At 39.0% G+C, this 18076-nt stretch overlaps 1 protein-coding gene across 1 annotated transcript in view; it reads right to left on the bottom strand.

Annotated features, from left to right (window-relative positions):
• Positions 1–739: 739 nt before the first annotated feature.
• Positions 740–18076, bottom strand: part of bbs9 (Bardet-Biedl syndrome 9) — a 109983-nt gene continuing 92646 nt past the window's right edge. The window contains exon 22 of the mRNA XM_079468735.1: positions 740–1529. Within this exon, the coding sequence (XP_079324861.1) occupies positions 1273–1529 (257 nt within the window). The 3' untranslated portion in view covers positions 740–1272. The remainder of the gene's footprint in view (positions 1530–18076) is intronic.

Here is an 18076-nt window from a genome sequence, read left to right as displayed (position 1 = left end):
TGTCTTATCATTTCTTTAAATACTTGAATCTTTTTTGTTTGGGTGCAGAGGGAAATGTTTACTAATCCTGCATTTGCTAGAACCAATGCAGTCTAGTCCTGGTTTGAGATAATCCCAGTCCAGGAAATCGCCCTTATATAATACAAGTTAGCATTGTGTATTTATTTATTCACTGATTTATGCACACTCAGAAAAAAATGTAAAAGTAGCTTAAGCAATATCATGTGCATTACACGAGTTGAATAAACAATTTACTGTTTAACGTAACTTTATCATTTGTGGACTGAATTGGATGAGCTGGGAGGTCAATAGACGTTTTTAATTCATTTATGTTGACAGCATGAATTATTTTTTTATTGAATAACTATGCAGAGGATTGACTTCCTAGTCTGTTTTGATTCTTTCATGACTGGATGAGGTGAGTAAATGTTGAAATTGAGCATAATTTCATGCGTGTTTCTAAATACAAAATGTTGTTAATGTCTATTACTCTGTGAATTCCAAGGAGTTTCTGTTACTTACAAATATGAGCTAAAGAGAAGGTTTTACTTGGGGTTATCTGCATTATTACATGTATCGTGCTTTACACAGTGAGTTATTACTGCGCACATCTCCTTGCAAGTAACTTTTGGTGCCTCTTGCCGCACTCTTCATTGCAAAGATAATATACAAATATAAATGTCTCGTCCAACTGAATGAGTTCTATTTTTCTCATCTCATTGATTTTTTATTTGCTTTTCTGTATACATCATCCATTTTAAGTTCAGATAAAAAAGAAGTTCTTATAATTCAATGTCTGGTACAAACACACTAAATCTGTCAAACACTTTTATTTAATCTGGAATAAACACAAATATTTTACAACACGTTTTTACATTTTGTTACAAATAAAAGTTGAGTTTTCTCCATTTTGACCAATTAAAAAATTTGTATATACCACTAAGACATTAAGAACTATATTTTATGTAGCTAGATTGTGCGCCTGTTTGCGGGGTTATTTCTGGATGTCTCAGCGAGGCGTGGTGCCTGTGATCAGACGTCACACTGGGATGTGTGGGTGGCTTACTTGATGACAGACAGGCCACAGTGGCTGACAACTGACTTTTAATAAAAACTCCTCCCACAAACACAGTTTCCCTCAAAGAAAGTGCAATACTTCCACTTTTGACGTGGATTTACTGCTATGCTATCAACAATAACACAATAAGATGAATGTTTGGCTTCTACACAAACAAAAGAATATGACGATGTGTATCAATCCAGAAGCTGCGTTCAGCCATCTCCTGCCTCTGATTTTTTCTCTTTGACCTTCACTGAGGACTTCCTGGACACCTTAGTCTTCTCCTTCCCAGAATCCTTCTCTTTTGGTGCCTCTTTCTCCTTACTGTATTCGTTTGACTCCTTTAAAAGCTCTTTTTTAGACACCTTTGAGGCGTCTTTTTCTTTGGATGACACCTTCGGTTCCTCTTTGTTCCTCTCTTTCCTGGAGTGTTTTTCCGATTCTTCTCTAGCGGTTTCTTTAGCTGAATCTATTACAGATAAAAAATACATTTGTGCATTAATATTCAAAGAAATATAACAATGTACATTTGTTGTACATTAGTCTGTTAATGAACACTCCAGGCTGTTCTAAAAGGGGTTAGTTATGGAAATGTATAAAAATAGCTCTATCTAGCCATCAAGTCTACGTAATAAATACATAATATAATTATATGCTTGTTATAGTTTTGTGTTGTCAGCTTAAAAAGGCTAATGTGAAATTCTTTTGGAATTAAGGCTGGGAAGCACACAGGAGAAAACTGCAAATTTAGACAGCTGTAGAGTTCAATGGGCATTGCTGTTGTCAGAATCTCTGTAGAACAGTGTGTATGGGAGAATATTTACTTGCGAATTATCAGGTGATGTGGGTCGTCTATGTTGAAAGATTAGATAACATTCATGCGTAGCAGTGCTGATTTGTTCTGTTTTTGTCTGCAGATACGCTTTGCACAATCACATGGCCACATAAATGCAAACAATCACAGTTCATGTCTCTGTGCAGTTGTCTGTCTGTGACGTCCCATTAATTCTGCGGCTGCCGCTGAGCTCTTAAGAAAAGCCCCGTAAAGCTGCCCCCTGTGGATGCAAACTTCCAAGAGCCAACTGCCTACCAATCAGCCCAGGCATAACTGGGGCTTACAGGCGCCTAGCACACAGGTGGAGGATTGAGACCAGCCCCTAGAGGTTACAAACGCTAAGGCTGTTTAGAAACACTAGGCTTTAGTAGGCATTATATCTGTGCATGTGTGTTTAGCTCATCCCCTGCCTTGACAGAAATTGAGCGACAATGGCACCTAGCATTCCACAACAACACACAACTTTTGCTACAGTTGACTGCAGTTTATACTGCTCCAGAGTTTTCGACCCTCAGAACAGACACTTGGAAACGCTGCAGACCCCGTTTTAGGTTGTGCAGGGACCGCACACATTCGCTTACTGAGGTTACGAGATTGAGCTTGAGCATTTGATCGTCATTCGATTGCTTTTGGCTGCCTCAGTTTTGTCAGTTCAGTTGCTGAAATGCACTGGCATATCCACCTTTATTTGGTTGCCCAAAGAGCTATGTAAACACGGTCATCAGAAGATGCCTTACGTGTTCGTCTTTTATTTTATGCTGTAAAAGCAGATTCGGACCATTTATTAGATTATGGACACTGACAGTACTGCAGTGTCTAGCGCCGTGCCAGCCCATATCGCAGCTCACAAACCTCTGCCGTCACATATGAACATGAATGGAGCTTGGAGTGCTAACTGAGACTTATTCAGACCAGATTTTGAGGATTATGCGCTTATCACCTGGCTGACAAGAAAAAAGGTGGTCCAGCCTGCCACACAGGGATGCAGACATCTCACGAATTTCACAGTGGCTCAACAAGGAGACATTAAAGTAATTCTGGAAGCATACTTCAAACCCAGGCATTGCGAGTTTGGTCACACATCACCTCAAGTATGTATGCGTGTGTTAGATGATCACTTCCACCATTTAAATCGGGGCAAGGAATTTCACCTTAACAGTAAAAGTGATCCAAATAGATCATATAATAAGAAAAACTATGTAAATTGGAGGAAGCAAATTACATGGTTTATCTGTTGGATTTTGTGAGATTCAACTCTTACTCTTACTCTACTCTTACTGTAGGCCTATTCATTTTAAAGATAACGAAGATATACAAACTGATCAAATACACTAATGCCAGGGTCTCTGGAAAGAGGTTTGGTTAGTGCTATTTACGTTCCCCTGTGGTCGTGAGAAGTCTGGTGATGGCAGCGTCTTCCACTGGTCAGGCTGTGCTGTGCTGCAGTGGCGGATTCTGTTCAACAGCCTTGAACACACATCGCTGTGGAATGCTGATCTCCTTAAGCACAAAAAGGGTCCAAACAATCTGGAACGTGCAGATGAAGGTACCTTCATTGGGTTTGCTCTCCTGAGCTCAACCTTGTTGCAGACATTTCTTGCTGCCTTAGTGGATGGTACACTTGGAACGTGGTTGTTCTGTTACTGCATCTCTGGAGGGGAGACTCAGAATTTTTGTGATCTGTTTCAATCTCAGTGAGAGACTCAGAACTGCGTAATCTGTTTCAGTCTCAGGTAGCGGAGACTCAGAATTTGGGTGTTGCTGTTATTGCCTCCTATCTCGAAGACCGGAGACTCCGAACAAAGAGTTTCTGCTGAGAAGGTGCTTTTAACCCGTTTCAGATAAGGAAATTGCATTTAGCGGTTCTCTATTCCAATGCTGTGATTGGCTGCTGAACAGGCTATATGCAGGAATCATAGAGATTAATTTACTACCTTTTACTACCTTTTTTACCACCTCCAAAATATTTTTTACTACCAACACGACATCAAGCAGCAGCCCTTTTTTGGGGGGGTATGCAAAGCACCACTTACTACTTACTATAAGGGTGTGTTCACACCAGGGGTCTCCAGCCTTTTTGTAAGAGAGGGCTACCAAAATATCCAAAATCCTCTAGAGGGCTACTTGTTGATAACATACTTTCAAATTTTAAACATGTGATGCCTTATTTTTACGCTCACAGAACCAGATTCAGTTTTCTTTCAGATATGTATGCCCTTGAATATATTATAACACTTGCTAATAATAAACTTTCATGACGATGTAGCACTTGGCGTATCGGTATAGTCACAGATTTGTCAACTGTCTTGAGCATTATTGTTGAGCACTGTGTTTAGCGGGCACCTTACAGAGTTCATGCGGGCTACCAGGTGGCCACGGGCACCACGTTGGAGAACACTGGTTCACACCAAGCGCGAATGAAGCGTTAAGCACGAGTGATTTACATGTTAAGTCAATGCAAAGACGCGATGACCTACTTGCTGTGCGATGCGCGCGAATGCAAAATTTTCGCTGCTTTATTCGCGCGAGGTGAAAAATCTGAACTTTTTTGTTCACCGTTAACCAATCAGGAGCTTGCTCTAGTAGGGCCGTGAGCCCCACTAGAGGCAGAAGCCCCTCCCATGACGCGAATCGCGTCTGTAATGAAGCGAATTTCACGAATTGATGTGAATGATGTGAGTAAACTTAAAATGTTCAAGCGTTCAACACGCAAATAGCGCGATTTACCACTCTATCATTACACTGTCACACCCATCATACATATTTGGTACACTATTGTTTAATTGTGATCATTAAGTATTGTCATTGTGAATTATGTTTTTTGTAGTGTCGAGTTGAGTTTAAGTTGTCTTAACCGTAACCCTAGCCCTTGATTTATCCTAACCATTTATAAGCAGCTTCTAAAAATTTGGAGCAATGCCGAATCCAAGTATGTATGCCGTTTTATCCTTGCCACACGCAAAACTTTTTGCTATATCGGAGTCAGTGAACATGTTTTGGAACAATTCCCCAATGCCCTGATTCGAATTATATGAATGATGGTTCAGGCACCAGAGAACTTCAGCCCTGAGTTAAGGTCTGCTGTCTGGCTATCGCTGTCGTGGTGTTGCTGGTGGCACTGGTTTGCTGCTGAGGTGGTGCGATGACAGCTGACCTTGAGTTGGCATGACTAATCATTTTCAGCATGGAACTCATTTGTATAGGATAAAGTACAGTATTAAAACTGTGGATTTGAAGTTAAACCAATGTACATATTCTGAAAAAAATATTTTTGTTTGAAATTTTGAAAGAAATATTGTTAGTAGTCTACAGACTTAAACAAAAATAATAATTTAGCCTGCATGGTCTTTGAGATGGTGAATATTTTCTACGGCTGTATGTTAATTACTGACATTGTGTGAACAGATGAGTAACCTATACTGTAGTTGCACACATAGAATGCTTATTTGAATGAATGCAACGATTTGTTCTTTTTTTTAGCCAATGCTGCTGCATGGCTAGTTTATTACACGCCACATCTGGAGGTCTTGAGGAGTTTTATGGGAGCCCTGGCCTGAGAGTAGAGAGGGTTTGGTGATAAGGCTGCCTGAGACTGAGGTCTTCAATCCTGCCCTGTAAGAGGTGTCTGGCAGTTGTCCTAGCAGCCTAATCTGATGGTACTTTGAGCATTTGTTTATGTTAGCCTACCAAAACCTTTCTCCATTGGGGCAGTTAGAGAGAGGCACTGCCATAAACCTGGGGCCCTGGAATGCATTGTCGAGTGCTGTTGACTACAAGGCCTAAAAAGCGGAAGCAGAGAAATTAACAAAGGCACTCAGATACTAATAAAACATTCAAATTCTGTTGCAATGTGCATTCAAGAGGCAGGGATCATTGACCAGCACATGGGAAATCCTGCAGACTCTATGGAACAGATAATCGCTTTGTTTAAGTGTGCCAACTTTCATTTGATATAGTAGAGACAGGTCAAAGTCCACTTCTCTGAGGCTCTACTTGTGAACATCTGATGCAGTTTACTATACCAGATGATGTACTCAAAATAAAACATGAATGGTCTGAGCCTCTAACTAAGGAACAGCTTATTAACATACATACACTGATGGGCCTGTGGAATCTCTGCCTGGTGAGGTTAATTTTGAGCTGTATCCCAATGTTACACCGAAAAAGTATTCCCCCCAAGGATACTGCAATCGCTATGAAAGCAAATGTCAAAGCCCAACTGGACACGTATCAGGCAGAAGATCATTTAACATATGTTGCAGATCAGCAACGTGGTGATGGTAAAAGTCAAACAGGCTGAGGATTTGTTTGGACCAAAAGTTCCTCAACAAATCTCTAAAACATTCCCATTAAATAATGCCAACTTTGGAGGATGTGTTATACAAACTATCTAACACGCGCATGTTCATTCTGGTTGATGCCAAACATGCATTTCTACAGTGCCAGCTGGAGCGCTAGAGCAGTATATTCTGGACCGCATGGTGGCTAAAGCTCCCATTCGGTGTTACAGTGGCACCCAGCCCCGGATTGGCTAATCGGGAGCATCGGGAGAATTCCCGGTGGGCCGGTCAGTTTTTTTGGCCGCGAGGGCCGGCATTGTCATGGCACGGTTGAAATGTGGCTTTCCCTAGGCTGCCTTCACTCACAGCAGCCCTAATCTTTTTATTTATTATTTTATCGCAGCCCCACTCTTTTATATTTCATATTTTTTCGCAAACCCCAGTCAGAGCGCAGCCTGCAGGTTAATGATGACGTGATTCTCTTTAGACTCCCTGGCCCCGCCCCCGACACTGCAAGTTGCTCAAAATAAAAAACCGTCAGAAATATAAATGGATGACAGAAAGCGCAAAGGCGGCGCTGAAAAGTCCAGAATAAAAAGCAAGAAAGCTCTGGAAACTGACGCGGCCAAATGTTCTAAGACGACCACATTTTTTCTCAAAGCAAATGAAGACGACGAGACGGCCGGCAAGCTAACGTTAAGGTATTTAGGAATAGGAGCACTGCAAGATGCTAGTGGCCGTGCAAAAACATGTCTCAATAGGTGCAAGCTAGCTCATTGTTAGAGCGCCCGTCCCCCATTCGGACCGACGTCGGTTCGAAGCCCGCGTTAATTAATGTTTTAGGGTTGTCCATGTTTCCTTGAAGCTACACTTATGCAGAGGAAAAAGAGATGAAACAATCATTAGAAATCATTGTGAAAGAAAAGTCAGATAACAGTCCAATAGTTTTATTATTTAACTAATGTTCTATTTGTAAAAAAATATTTGAAGTTGTAAAGCAGATGTTTATTTAAATTAAATTATAGTGTCATTAGACAGTGCAATACATTTTATTTTAATCTTTTGTAATTTATATTTTTTTCCTTATTTCAATGTTTGGATATTTATGAACACTAATTCTTAAAGAAAATAGATTCTGATACTGTCCTGTTCTAATAAATCTTCACTGTGAAGCAAAACTTAGGCTACTGTATTTTCACTGAATGACAATGAATTCAAGGCTGTAGAGAACAGTGCGCTATTGCAGACTTAGGTTTTAATTATCATTATTTTAATATAGTCAGTCGTAAACTAAAGTGGGCCGGTCTAAGGCATGAAACTCCAGGGCTGAAAATGAGTCCCAATCCGGCCCTGGTGGCACCTAAGGTATATCAGCGGAAACAGCATGAACTGTTAGCCGGCCTAAAGGGGATTGAGCCCATCGCAGATGACAGTCTTGTCATTGGCTGTGGTGATGTAGACCAGCGAGCAGAAAATTATCATGTTCTCAAACTTCAGGTCCTGTTGCAGAGAAGTCAAGCTACGATTTCACACAAAAATGAACATTTTGTCATGAATTACTATAAATGTCGTTGTTGGGTTAAACACAAAGAAAGATATTTGGAAGAATGTTGGCAACCGACAGTTCGAAAGCACCATTGACTCAAGGACCAAACACAGCTCAATCGTTCCGATTACAGTCTTGAACAGGTTTGACCCACTCAGTGGTGCACCAACTGAGAAACCTACTGAAAGTTATTGGTAATTCAATTGTAGGGAACGCAAACATAGAGGCACCAGCCACGATAGTCAAATGTTTACTGGGAGCCAGATCGACAGACATCAAATCAAATTTAAATGTGCTGGCTAAAGCTAACCGTAAATGTAATAATTTACATGAATGATTATTATTCATATCGGCACAAACTATGTTTGACTCTGTCAATCAGAGATTACAAAAGATAATATTAAAGAGGCGTGTGAATTTGCAAGCACGATGTCAGACACTGTAGTATATTTATGAACATTTTAAAGACTCCTAATTAAGTATTCATAGGAATTAATGATGATGATATAGACACACTAGTAGAATGAGATGATTTGAAATCACACATAGATGAGTAACACACAAATGAATGTGTTTTATTGATACAATATGTTACAACAAGTATATGTAGTAAATGTTGATTCACGCAGATGCACTTTGTAATGCTTTTTAGTATTTTAGAGCAGATTTTAGCCAGTAATGTCTAAGGGCCTTTGAGGCCTTAAGGCTTTAAGGCCTAAAGAAAGCCAACCGATTGTTTAAAAGTCTATGTGAAGCGTGGGTACTTTCCACAGTTTACTGGTATCCACTGTATGACTATGACTAAGGATTCAGTTCAGTAATATCGGGAAAAACATGTAAGACTAGTACCACCAAGATGATGTAAAGTATATCGTTGCATGTAAATATATATAAAAACTTAAACAAAGAGGGGTTTGCCACAATTAGAAACACACAATACATTGTTGCTTAGGAAATAAGGGTGGCAGATGAAAGGCGATTGGCTTATAAAAAAAGGAGATAACAGGAAATTACCTGATTGGAGTGAGGTGAGAAAAACCTCTTGAAGTTTGGGTATAACTGTTGATGCAAAATGGGGGCATCTCAGACTTTGATCGGGCAAGTAAAGTTTAATCTCTTTGACAAAAGGACCTTCTTTGTCTACTTGATTTCTTCTGCAATTAAAGACAGACTTTCCCAGACAGGAGCAGACAGAATGGCTTAACTAACCATCTGCTAGCCGTCTCCTGTAACAGAAAACTCTAAATCCACATGATACAATAATCTCATCTCCAATTTATCATAACAGAGACTGTATCTGTCCCTAGTAAATAAAAAAAAAATATTTAAACCATTTACAGGTAACTTATTTCATGTTAATAGTCAAATAAAAAGCACACACATTGTGGATGAACAATTAATATAGCTTGTTAAATACTAGATCCCTTTCAACCAAATAATTTTTTGCTAATGATATAATCATTATATCCTCATCACCTAGATATGCTCTGTTTGACAGAAGTTTGGCTAAAACCAGATGATTGTATTGCTTTAAGTGAGTCTACACCTCAAGAAACTGTTACATAAGCCTTGCCATGATGGCAAAGGGGGAGATGTTACTACACTTTATAGTGACTTACTGTATTTAGTGTAGCTCAGAAATCTTAAATACAATTATTTTGAAGTAATTGTGCTTTATATGACATTACACCTAGTGTAGTTGTAAATGATAAACTATTTTTGATTTTTTTACTGGCCACAAGGGCACCACAAAAATCATCTTAGCCCTATCATGTCCTTTTGATTTGTCATGTACAGCTTTAGGAAAATTATACCTTCCCTATAAGCGATACACAAGTACTGGTGCAACGTCTAGTCATGTCCAGACTGCACTACTGTGATGCTCTCCTGGCTGGACGTCCAGCTAGTACAACCAAACCATACCAAAATGCAGTGGCAAGAGTGGTCTTCAATGAGTCAAAGAGAGCGCACATGACTCCTCTCTTCATTAGGTGAATAATATAGTCTATATATTATTATAGTCGCTCGCATCAAATTTAAACCTCTGCTGTTGGACTAAAAACTACCACTGATGAGCTTCTTTGCAAACAAAATTGACAACATCAGAAAGAAGGTTACAACGGAGCGATCGTACGGTTCACCTGATCAATTAGCGGTTTATAATCGACTTAAAGAGAATCTGCAATCATGGCAGTCCGACCGTTTTCTAATTAAAATGGCACAGGTATGTAAATATCCTTACATTATAAATATCCATGCTGCAGCTATAGAGTGTGCACATACAGTACACAGCTGCATCCTATTCTCATGAGTTCTGTGATGCCTCACCAGCTATAATTTCAAATTCTAAATATGTATTCAGTCTCTTATTCAGATTAATACTGATGAGGTGCATAACTACCCTCGAATAAGATGATTAACAACGAAAAAATTTTCATGTGTCACGGATTCAACAATCCTGAGATGACCACGGCAAGATAAGCCAAGCCTACTCACAGGGAGCAAACAGCAGCCCCCTTTGGCAATGTGAAACACTAAAGACATGTTGTCTAGGTGGACAATCTCAAAGCAGTTAATGTGCTAAATGAGATAAAAGGGTCTTATAGGCTGGTTCTCATGGATTGTGCATGTAATGCCAGACACACAACAGCCGTCGGGCACTGTTGAGGGATTTTTAAACATTGATCGCCTTCAGTTTTGTCTGTGTGTTCCGCACTGTTAGCTCTAACTCTGACTGGCTGTTCAGCTTAGGGCACAAGACAAAAATGATGAAAACAAACCAACAAGGCCTGTTTCTTTCTTTATCCACAAGAAGCCCAAGGGCTGACAATGTGTGACTGAAAAAGCTACACGAACCTTTCAATGAGCACACTGGTGCAGACAATGGGAAAACTTGCCTTGTATATCCACAGTTCACACTGTATATACATCTGTAAACATCCCACATTTAACTTGTGTATTTAACTACATTTATACATTCTATTTGTATGATATGGTATTATTTCATTTTTCTGGTATATTGTAAATATCTGGTATATTTACAGCGCTGACAAAATAGATTTGATGCACTGCTTGCTATATTATAACAATGTAAATAAACCGGTGTGAGTAATCAGTAGTATTATTGACTGTGATGACTAATATCACATTGAGACTCTGCACATTATACTATTGTAAGTAAACCAGCATCAGTAACATTAGTATTATGAACGGTGGAGACTGATATCGCGTTTATACTCTGCACATTACAAACCAGCATCAGTATCACTAACATTATTAATCAACTGATATCGCATTGACACGTCACATTAATAATTTAGTGAAAAATTAATAATCATTAAATATTGACAATAAATATTTTATGTCTCTCACAATTCAATAGAGTACTTATTTTATTTTAGTTGTATTAATGTACATTGCATAGAGAATTGCTTGCAATAATATACTGTATTTTAATGAATTTTATTTATATTTAATTAATGTATTATTATTTCCTTTTATTATTATCATAATCTGAATGACAATTCGATTTGTGAAAAGAGCTAAAAAAGGCTTGAAGCGGTCTCATATGCATCAACCAATACTGCTGCAGAAGATGCCATATTATGACCCAGGAGCTTCTGAAATAATTTCAGTGGATTGACACATTAAAGTACGCATCCTGATGAACAGTAGTTTGTGAAGTGCATGGCACCCATGGAGCGGGCCCACAGGAATCACCAGGGGCTGTACATGAACAACTCCGGATTGGGTGCACACAAGAAGGACATAACGTGGGAGGCATCATGCAAGAATCCCCTTTGTCTTTTACGAATAAAAATACAACCTTTGCTTCAGCAAAAACAAACTCTTCTTAAGGTTCCGTTTTGGCCTTAAGTGCAGTTTAGTTAGTCGTGTGTTGTGTTTACACGGTAGGCAGACACACGTACCCTAGGCTGTAGCCTGACGCTTCGATTGGTCTGCTTGAACCCCCTCCCTTCAGGTTTAAATAAATTACATGTTTTTTACAACTCAAGCTGTAAAAGTCGCTATCACTGCTAAATGCTTTTCAGACATTGCACACAATGAATCGCTTCTTCTTCAGCTCTAGTCTTGGTTACACAAGCAACACACCTGTGGACACTGATGCCTAGTGGCAATTGCCTGTCGATGCAGACAACGAAAACTGGCACGTTTCCAACGGCATAGAGGCTACGGCTTAGCTCTGACGTAAAAGTAAAAAAAAGCCCTCAGGAACCCAAGGGTGACATATTTGGCATAAGTCGCCACACTGCCAAATGGGTGAAAATGGTATACAACAGGGGTTCCCCACAATGCCCTAAACCATCTCTTTCTGCATAGAGTAAAAACACAATACCAAAAGGGAACAAAACACAAACTGCAGCAAGTTTAGCGACACAGAACCCCGGTTTGTATTTTCTTTCATCGTTCTTATTTAAAAAAATGTCATAACCTTACCATTGAACACCTTCAATGAACGAATCATTGAGTGAGTGAGTGAGAGAGAGAGAGTTTTACCAAACTGAATGAACAGGCACAGTTCATGGACTAAAAATTATATTTAGTATGCTTTTTAAAACTTTGTCCTGATAGGCACCAATGTCAAAATGTCACAGCATAGCTGATTTTGTGTTTTACTCAGGGATGGTTGGGGGCATGTTGCAACCACCATCACATAGTCGAAACCTGACCCCCCACACAAACACACAGTCACACACACTCACTCTATTGTTTCAACATCGTTAACAATTGTGACCTTGATGTTTAACTGTAATAATTAAGACTATGTAAAACAGAGATATACGTCTATAAATGAAAGAAAGAGGGAGTGGTGAAAGAAAGAGACAGCTTTAGGCCTCAGAAGGTGTGGTATGGGTTGGATTCCCGTGGTCAGCAGGGATATTTTCTATTTTCTTCTCTTGTCTACGCCCTAGTACAAAACACACACACACACACACGCGCACGCACCAACACACACTGACAAGTCTGCTGTCTGGAACTGCTGGAACTCTACCCACGTACAACTTAACCACATCAGAGGGATGAAATTAGAGTGGTCGGACTCTGTCTCTCCCAAACACACAAACCATCCCCCTACAGCTGAGTACTTGCACAAATAAATAAGATCCAAAATACATAAGTAAAGCTCAAGATGCTTTTATATAAACACAATGGTGCATATTATACACGGTTTAGTCTATGTCAGGGGTCGGGAGCCATTTTTTTTACCAAATAACCCTTTCTCCGATTTGGTTCATTCATTTTTGCTAAATAGCAATTGCAAAAATTATTTTATGATTAGAATCATAATAAGTAATTTTCAATACTAATACCAAGATTTCCAAAGGTAAAAGTTAAAGTGAAACATTACTGTCTGTTTCATTTTTTTTGTCTAAGTAGTATAAAACCTCTTCAGTCTCTGTGTGTCTGTACGTGTTTGTGTGTGTGTGTGTGTGAGAGAGAGAGAGAGAGAGAGAGAGCGAGAGAGAGCACAAAGCACAGTGCATCAATGGCTCCAGAAATGACTTCCTTTACTTATGACTTAGGTTTACATGGGGTCTCCATGAAATTAAACTTTTTACACATGTCAATCAAAACTTCCTATATTACTGATACGGTGTCTTTCAGCTTTGCATTAGGTTTGGCAGACTGATTGGCATTACACATTATAGTACAGAGATCTGCTCTTGCCATATTTTGATGTCATACACTGAACGTTCTGTGCAGCGCCTCATGAACTCAAACATACCTAGCATCTTAATAACAGCTATGTAGTCCAGTTCATAGGTGGTCAAGACACTTCCATAACGGCATTGAAAATCTCCTCAACCTTGCAGTGGCGGCGCTGGGGCTATAGCCCCGTCAGATAATTAGTCCTGATAAAGCACCCCAAAGACTTCCTAATATCTTTTATGTAGTGCCTATTTAAACGCTGTGCAAAAAGCCGGTCTTGCAAGCAGAGACTATTTACACTAAATCCGTGGCGAATCAGATGTTGTGCGTTTTTTGTTTGTGGAGCGCGGGAGCTATCTGTGTTTACATTATTGTTGAGTTTATTAGGCCTGGGACGATATATTGTGCAGTTTCTCAATGAATTACGGTTAAATGACTCCACAGACAAAAGCCAGAGGGCCGTATCTCCAAATATAGGCTACAGAAGAAGTACCATTTACACACGTTTCTACAGGAAATGCCAATATGCATATTCTATCCCTGCTCTTCAAACCTTTTCAGGTATTTTCATTATTATAAAGTCTATTTATAATGATGATGTTTGACGTGCGTTGCTTTTTCAAATGCACGTTATAAATGACTCGATCTTATAGTGACTTTAGGAGTAGTTCCTACTGATCAAATGTATTTGTTTTCTTTGACAGAAATGCCGTCTGAGTGTGGATGAAAGGCCAAAGATGTGTTTTCAAATGAAAACGTATTAATGTGGACATAGGAACCAATCTTCAATACCTCTGAAAAGCCTTAGAGGCCCTCTCTTTGGGTGTGAAGTCAAGTTAAACAAACCCTGTCTGAAACTAATGTGTTTTTGCTAAATATTCCTCTCTGGCAAAATTTAGCCACCAGCTATGGCTCAGCAAAACATTGGGGAAAATATTTGATTTCAGGAAACATTACTCTTGCTATTTTCAGAGTCGGGGATAAGTTATTTCCTTAGCTGGATTGGGTTTCACGGGTACTGCTGTCTGGTGTGCAGAGCTCATTGTGGTTAAGCGGTGCGGGCCCCACCCAGCAAGGGATAGTGAGGTGATTGTGTGCATCCGCACAGGGGGAAACAGCCAAACCATTCATCACACACTGTTTACATAGCCTTTTCAGAAGCTCTGCGAAAAACCACGCATAGCAAATATGAGCTAATCCTACTACTGAGTGCAGCCAGGAAGACACACACACACGCGTGCGCGGACACACACATTTTGTTGAAACGTCTGAGGAATAATCACGGTTGCACGGTAATGCCGATTATTATGGATCCATTATTTCTATATTTGTACTGGCCCTACCACAAAAATGTAAATCATTAATAATAATAAAATCATTAATAATAATATAGTCTAATTATTTGTTGTTTTTACCTACGCATTCTTAATAAATAAGGTTATAAAACCATAAAACTATTAGCGTTACTCAGGGGTTCCCAAAATTTTCTGCCCGCGACCCCCAAAATAACCTCCACTATCCTCGCAGGTGGGTAAAGTATACAAACATTGCACGGAACTGCGACTAACTCAACCTTGCCTTGACGCATTTATTTCTTAATAGGTAATAATGTGTCAAAGAAACACAATTTAAAATGTTTACTTAATTTTAAGCATAACAATTTTTTTTAACTATTTAACACGCCCTTTTGAGACTGTACTTGTCCCGCCAAAATGTTCAAATAAAGAAATGGCTTAGTTATTGTTCTCATAATTTTTGACCAAAGTAACAACAAATAAGGTTAAGACACCCTGAATAAGGTTATAACACCAAAAACTACCAATTCACATCAAATCAAACATGCCCATTAAATCAGTGTTAAATTGCGGTACCCAAGAATGCATCGGGTGCTGCCTGAGAGCAGGTACATTAGAGAATTAAGCTAATAACGTATCCTAATTAACATACGAAATCTAAATAAACACTTGACTCTACATATTGTTATCATATTTCTATTATTTATTTCACTTGTTCTTATTTAGAAAAATAAACAAACTCTCGTTTAAGACATGCACGCTCAGATGCAGCAGGCACGGAGACAAATAACACTGTGCTGACTGAGAAAACTTGTTAAGGCGCTTTGTGTTTTCAATCCACCGATTAATAAAATCATCAGTCCCAAAACAAAGTTATTAGTGACAGATGCATTAGAGCAGTCCAAACACAATACAATCAAACAATGGAAGAGGTGAGTGAGGTTGTCAAGGTGCAGCTTGAAGCTGTGAACAGAGCAGAATGAGACTGATGCACATTTACATTATGTATTATTTTATGATGAACATTATATATAATGTGCATAATTCTTTCCAGTACTCTGTTAAGAATTCATATTAAAATCAATCTCTTATTTTCAGTAATGATGCTGTTAAAAATATTTTATGTGGACTATTTTAGTTTTGTTTTATGGTATAATATCTAATGGTGTGCTAATGGTGGAGGCCTTAAGGGGTCGCACACCGGATGCAGTGTACACTCATAGAAAACAATATGTTCATTTTTACAAACAATGACGCTACGCTGCGTGTCTCGTGTGAGACCCACTTCATGGTTTAGGTAAATGCTGTTTAGTACCAGCACCGAATTCCAGGTATTGTACTTCTCATGGTGCTCTCGTGAACACGCATATGCACAGTAGCTGAAGTGACCTGGAAAAAGGTGATTGTAGTGCAATTTAAGCTTAGCTTTAACTATAAGTCATAGAGATTCCAAACTTGATGGAATGGTCTTTACTGAAGTGAAACTGAGGCGCAATGGTTTCCATTTGCCACAAATTTATCATGCTAAGTGAGAGCACCAATGTTTTACTTAGAACAGCCCTAAAATATAAAAACCCAAATATACAACAAAAGTCTAACAATGGCCTGGAAAGGAAAATTGCACAAAACTAGCAACAACATAACACTGAATTGTGTGGGTTACACAGGAACAGTTGACTTCATCTATCCCAGAAAAAAAAGAAAGATTTGCCATAATAGAGTTTTTGATTTGAGTAAAGCCTTTCTGAGGTTAGATGCGGGGCATGAACCTTGATCGCACTCATCTGCTTTTTAAAGTAAAGTAAATATTTTACTTACATTTATTCTCAAACATGGAAACAAAGGTTGCTCTATGTCTGAGATGGAATGCTTGAGCGCTTCAGTGGCAGTCGGCCCTGCTGATTGTTAAGACATGAGTGTGAGTGCATTTAAAGGGTTTTAATGCTGTAACATTGTAAGAAAGAGAGCTTTGAATGTCCTTAGTTGATTCACTTTTTGAGTTATGAGCTGGCCCACAAAGAATCTATGCCTGCAAAAGTATAAAAAAACAGAAACCTCTGCATATTTCTGCAGAAGTGAAAGATTCATAAACTTCTACACTTTTCCTACATGTGATGTGCTGACAGGCCGGTCCATATATTCAAAACAGAGCTATATATATATATATATATATATATATATATATATATATATATATATTCAATTTGAACAAAAGAGCACAAGAGAAAAAAGAAAGTCTGTGTTTAGGAAAATAATATAAAATCTATTTACATTTATTTAAAACTAAGATTTAAAATAAAATAAAAGCTACGCTTTGGAACAATTACAATCTTGTCGTTTCAAACAACAAATTTTGTTTTCTCAGGATATAAGGTCCTTTCATACGGTTGCTGGAAGAGGTTTTCTTGAGCTAGAGCAAGACCTAATTTATGTGGGGTCAACATATGGCCGCTTCTTAGTGGCTAGTGTACTAACCGATCCCACAACAAACTCTTGGAGATAGCGGCATCAAAACGACAGGAGCTGGTCAAGTCAAGTCAGCTTTATTTATATATCGCTTTTTACAATTTTCATTGTTACAAAGCAGCTGTACAAGTTTCAGTTTCTTAACAATCCCTTGCCACTACATCACACAAAAATCTTCGCTTTCCATTTTTTGCTTTCAATTTTTCCTTACCTTTCCCTACCGAGGAAACAAAAACCGGGCACAATATTCAAAAAGAATTATAGAGACAGCTTGTATCTGTATTTGGATTTGATGCTTACGTTTTGAACAATGTCATTTGGGCCGCTGACCATACATGATTTCTACCCTCACGCCCTTTCATCGTCTGGACTGTCAAGACCATTTTTATTACACTTCTCAAGCATGCACTCGATTCTGCCAAACTGCGAGACCGCACACTAAAGGTCACACAGACTTTACTGGCAGCAAAAGCACTTGAGATTCATGTATGTGTCAAGCAAACAGGTATGATAACTGTTGTCGAAAACAGCGGCTCCCAAATCCGGTGCCAGACCCCCCTGCCAGAATATTTTAGATCTCTCCTTATAAAAAAAACGGATTCAGCTCATCAGCCATCTATGTTGAAGATGCCTCTCAAATGAACACACTAACCAGCTGGTGAGTTAAGTCAAGTGTTGTATAAAAGGAGAGACATAAAACATTGTGCGAGGAGGTCCCGAGATGGGATTTGGGAACCACTGGTCTTCAACTGTCAGGCAAATGTCAGACACCAGATTTAGCACTGTCTATGTTACCTTGGATTCAATAAAGCGTGTATATGCTAAGATCCGTGAAAAACTTGAAAGCCGTAAAATCAACGTAATATCTCCGGAATTTCTTCACCCAATCTATCAGGCGAGATCTAGAGGGAACTAGATGGT

This window comes from Barbatula barbatula (genome assembly GCF_947034865.1).
Source record: "Barbatula barbatula genome assembly, chromosome: 12".
Taxonomy (NCBI): domain Eukaryota; kingdom Metazoa; phylum Chordata; class Actinopteri; order Cypriniformes; family Nemacheilidae; genus Barbatula; species Barbatula barbatula.
This window is presented reverse-complemented; position numbering and strand designations above follow the sequence as displayed.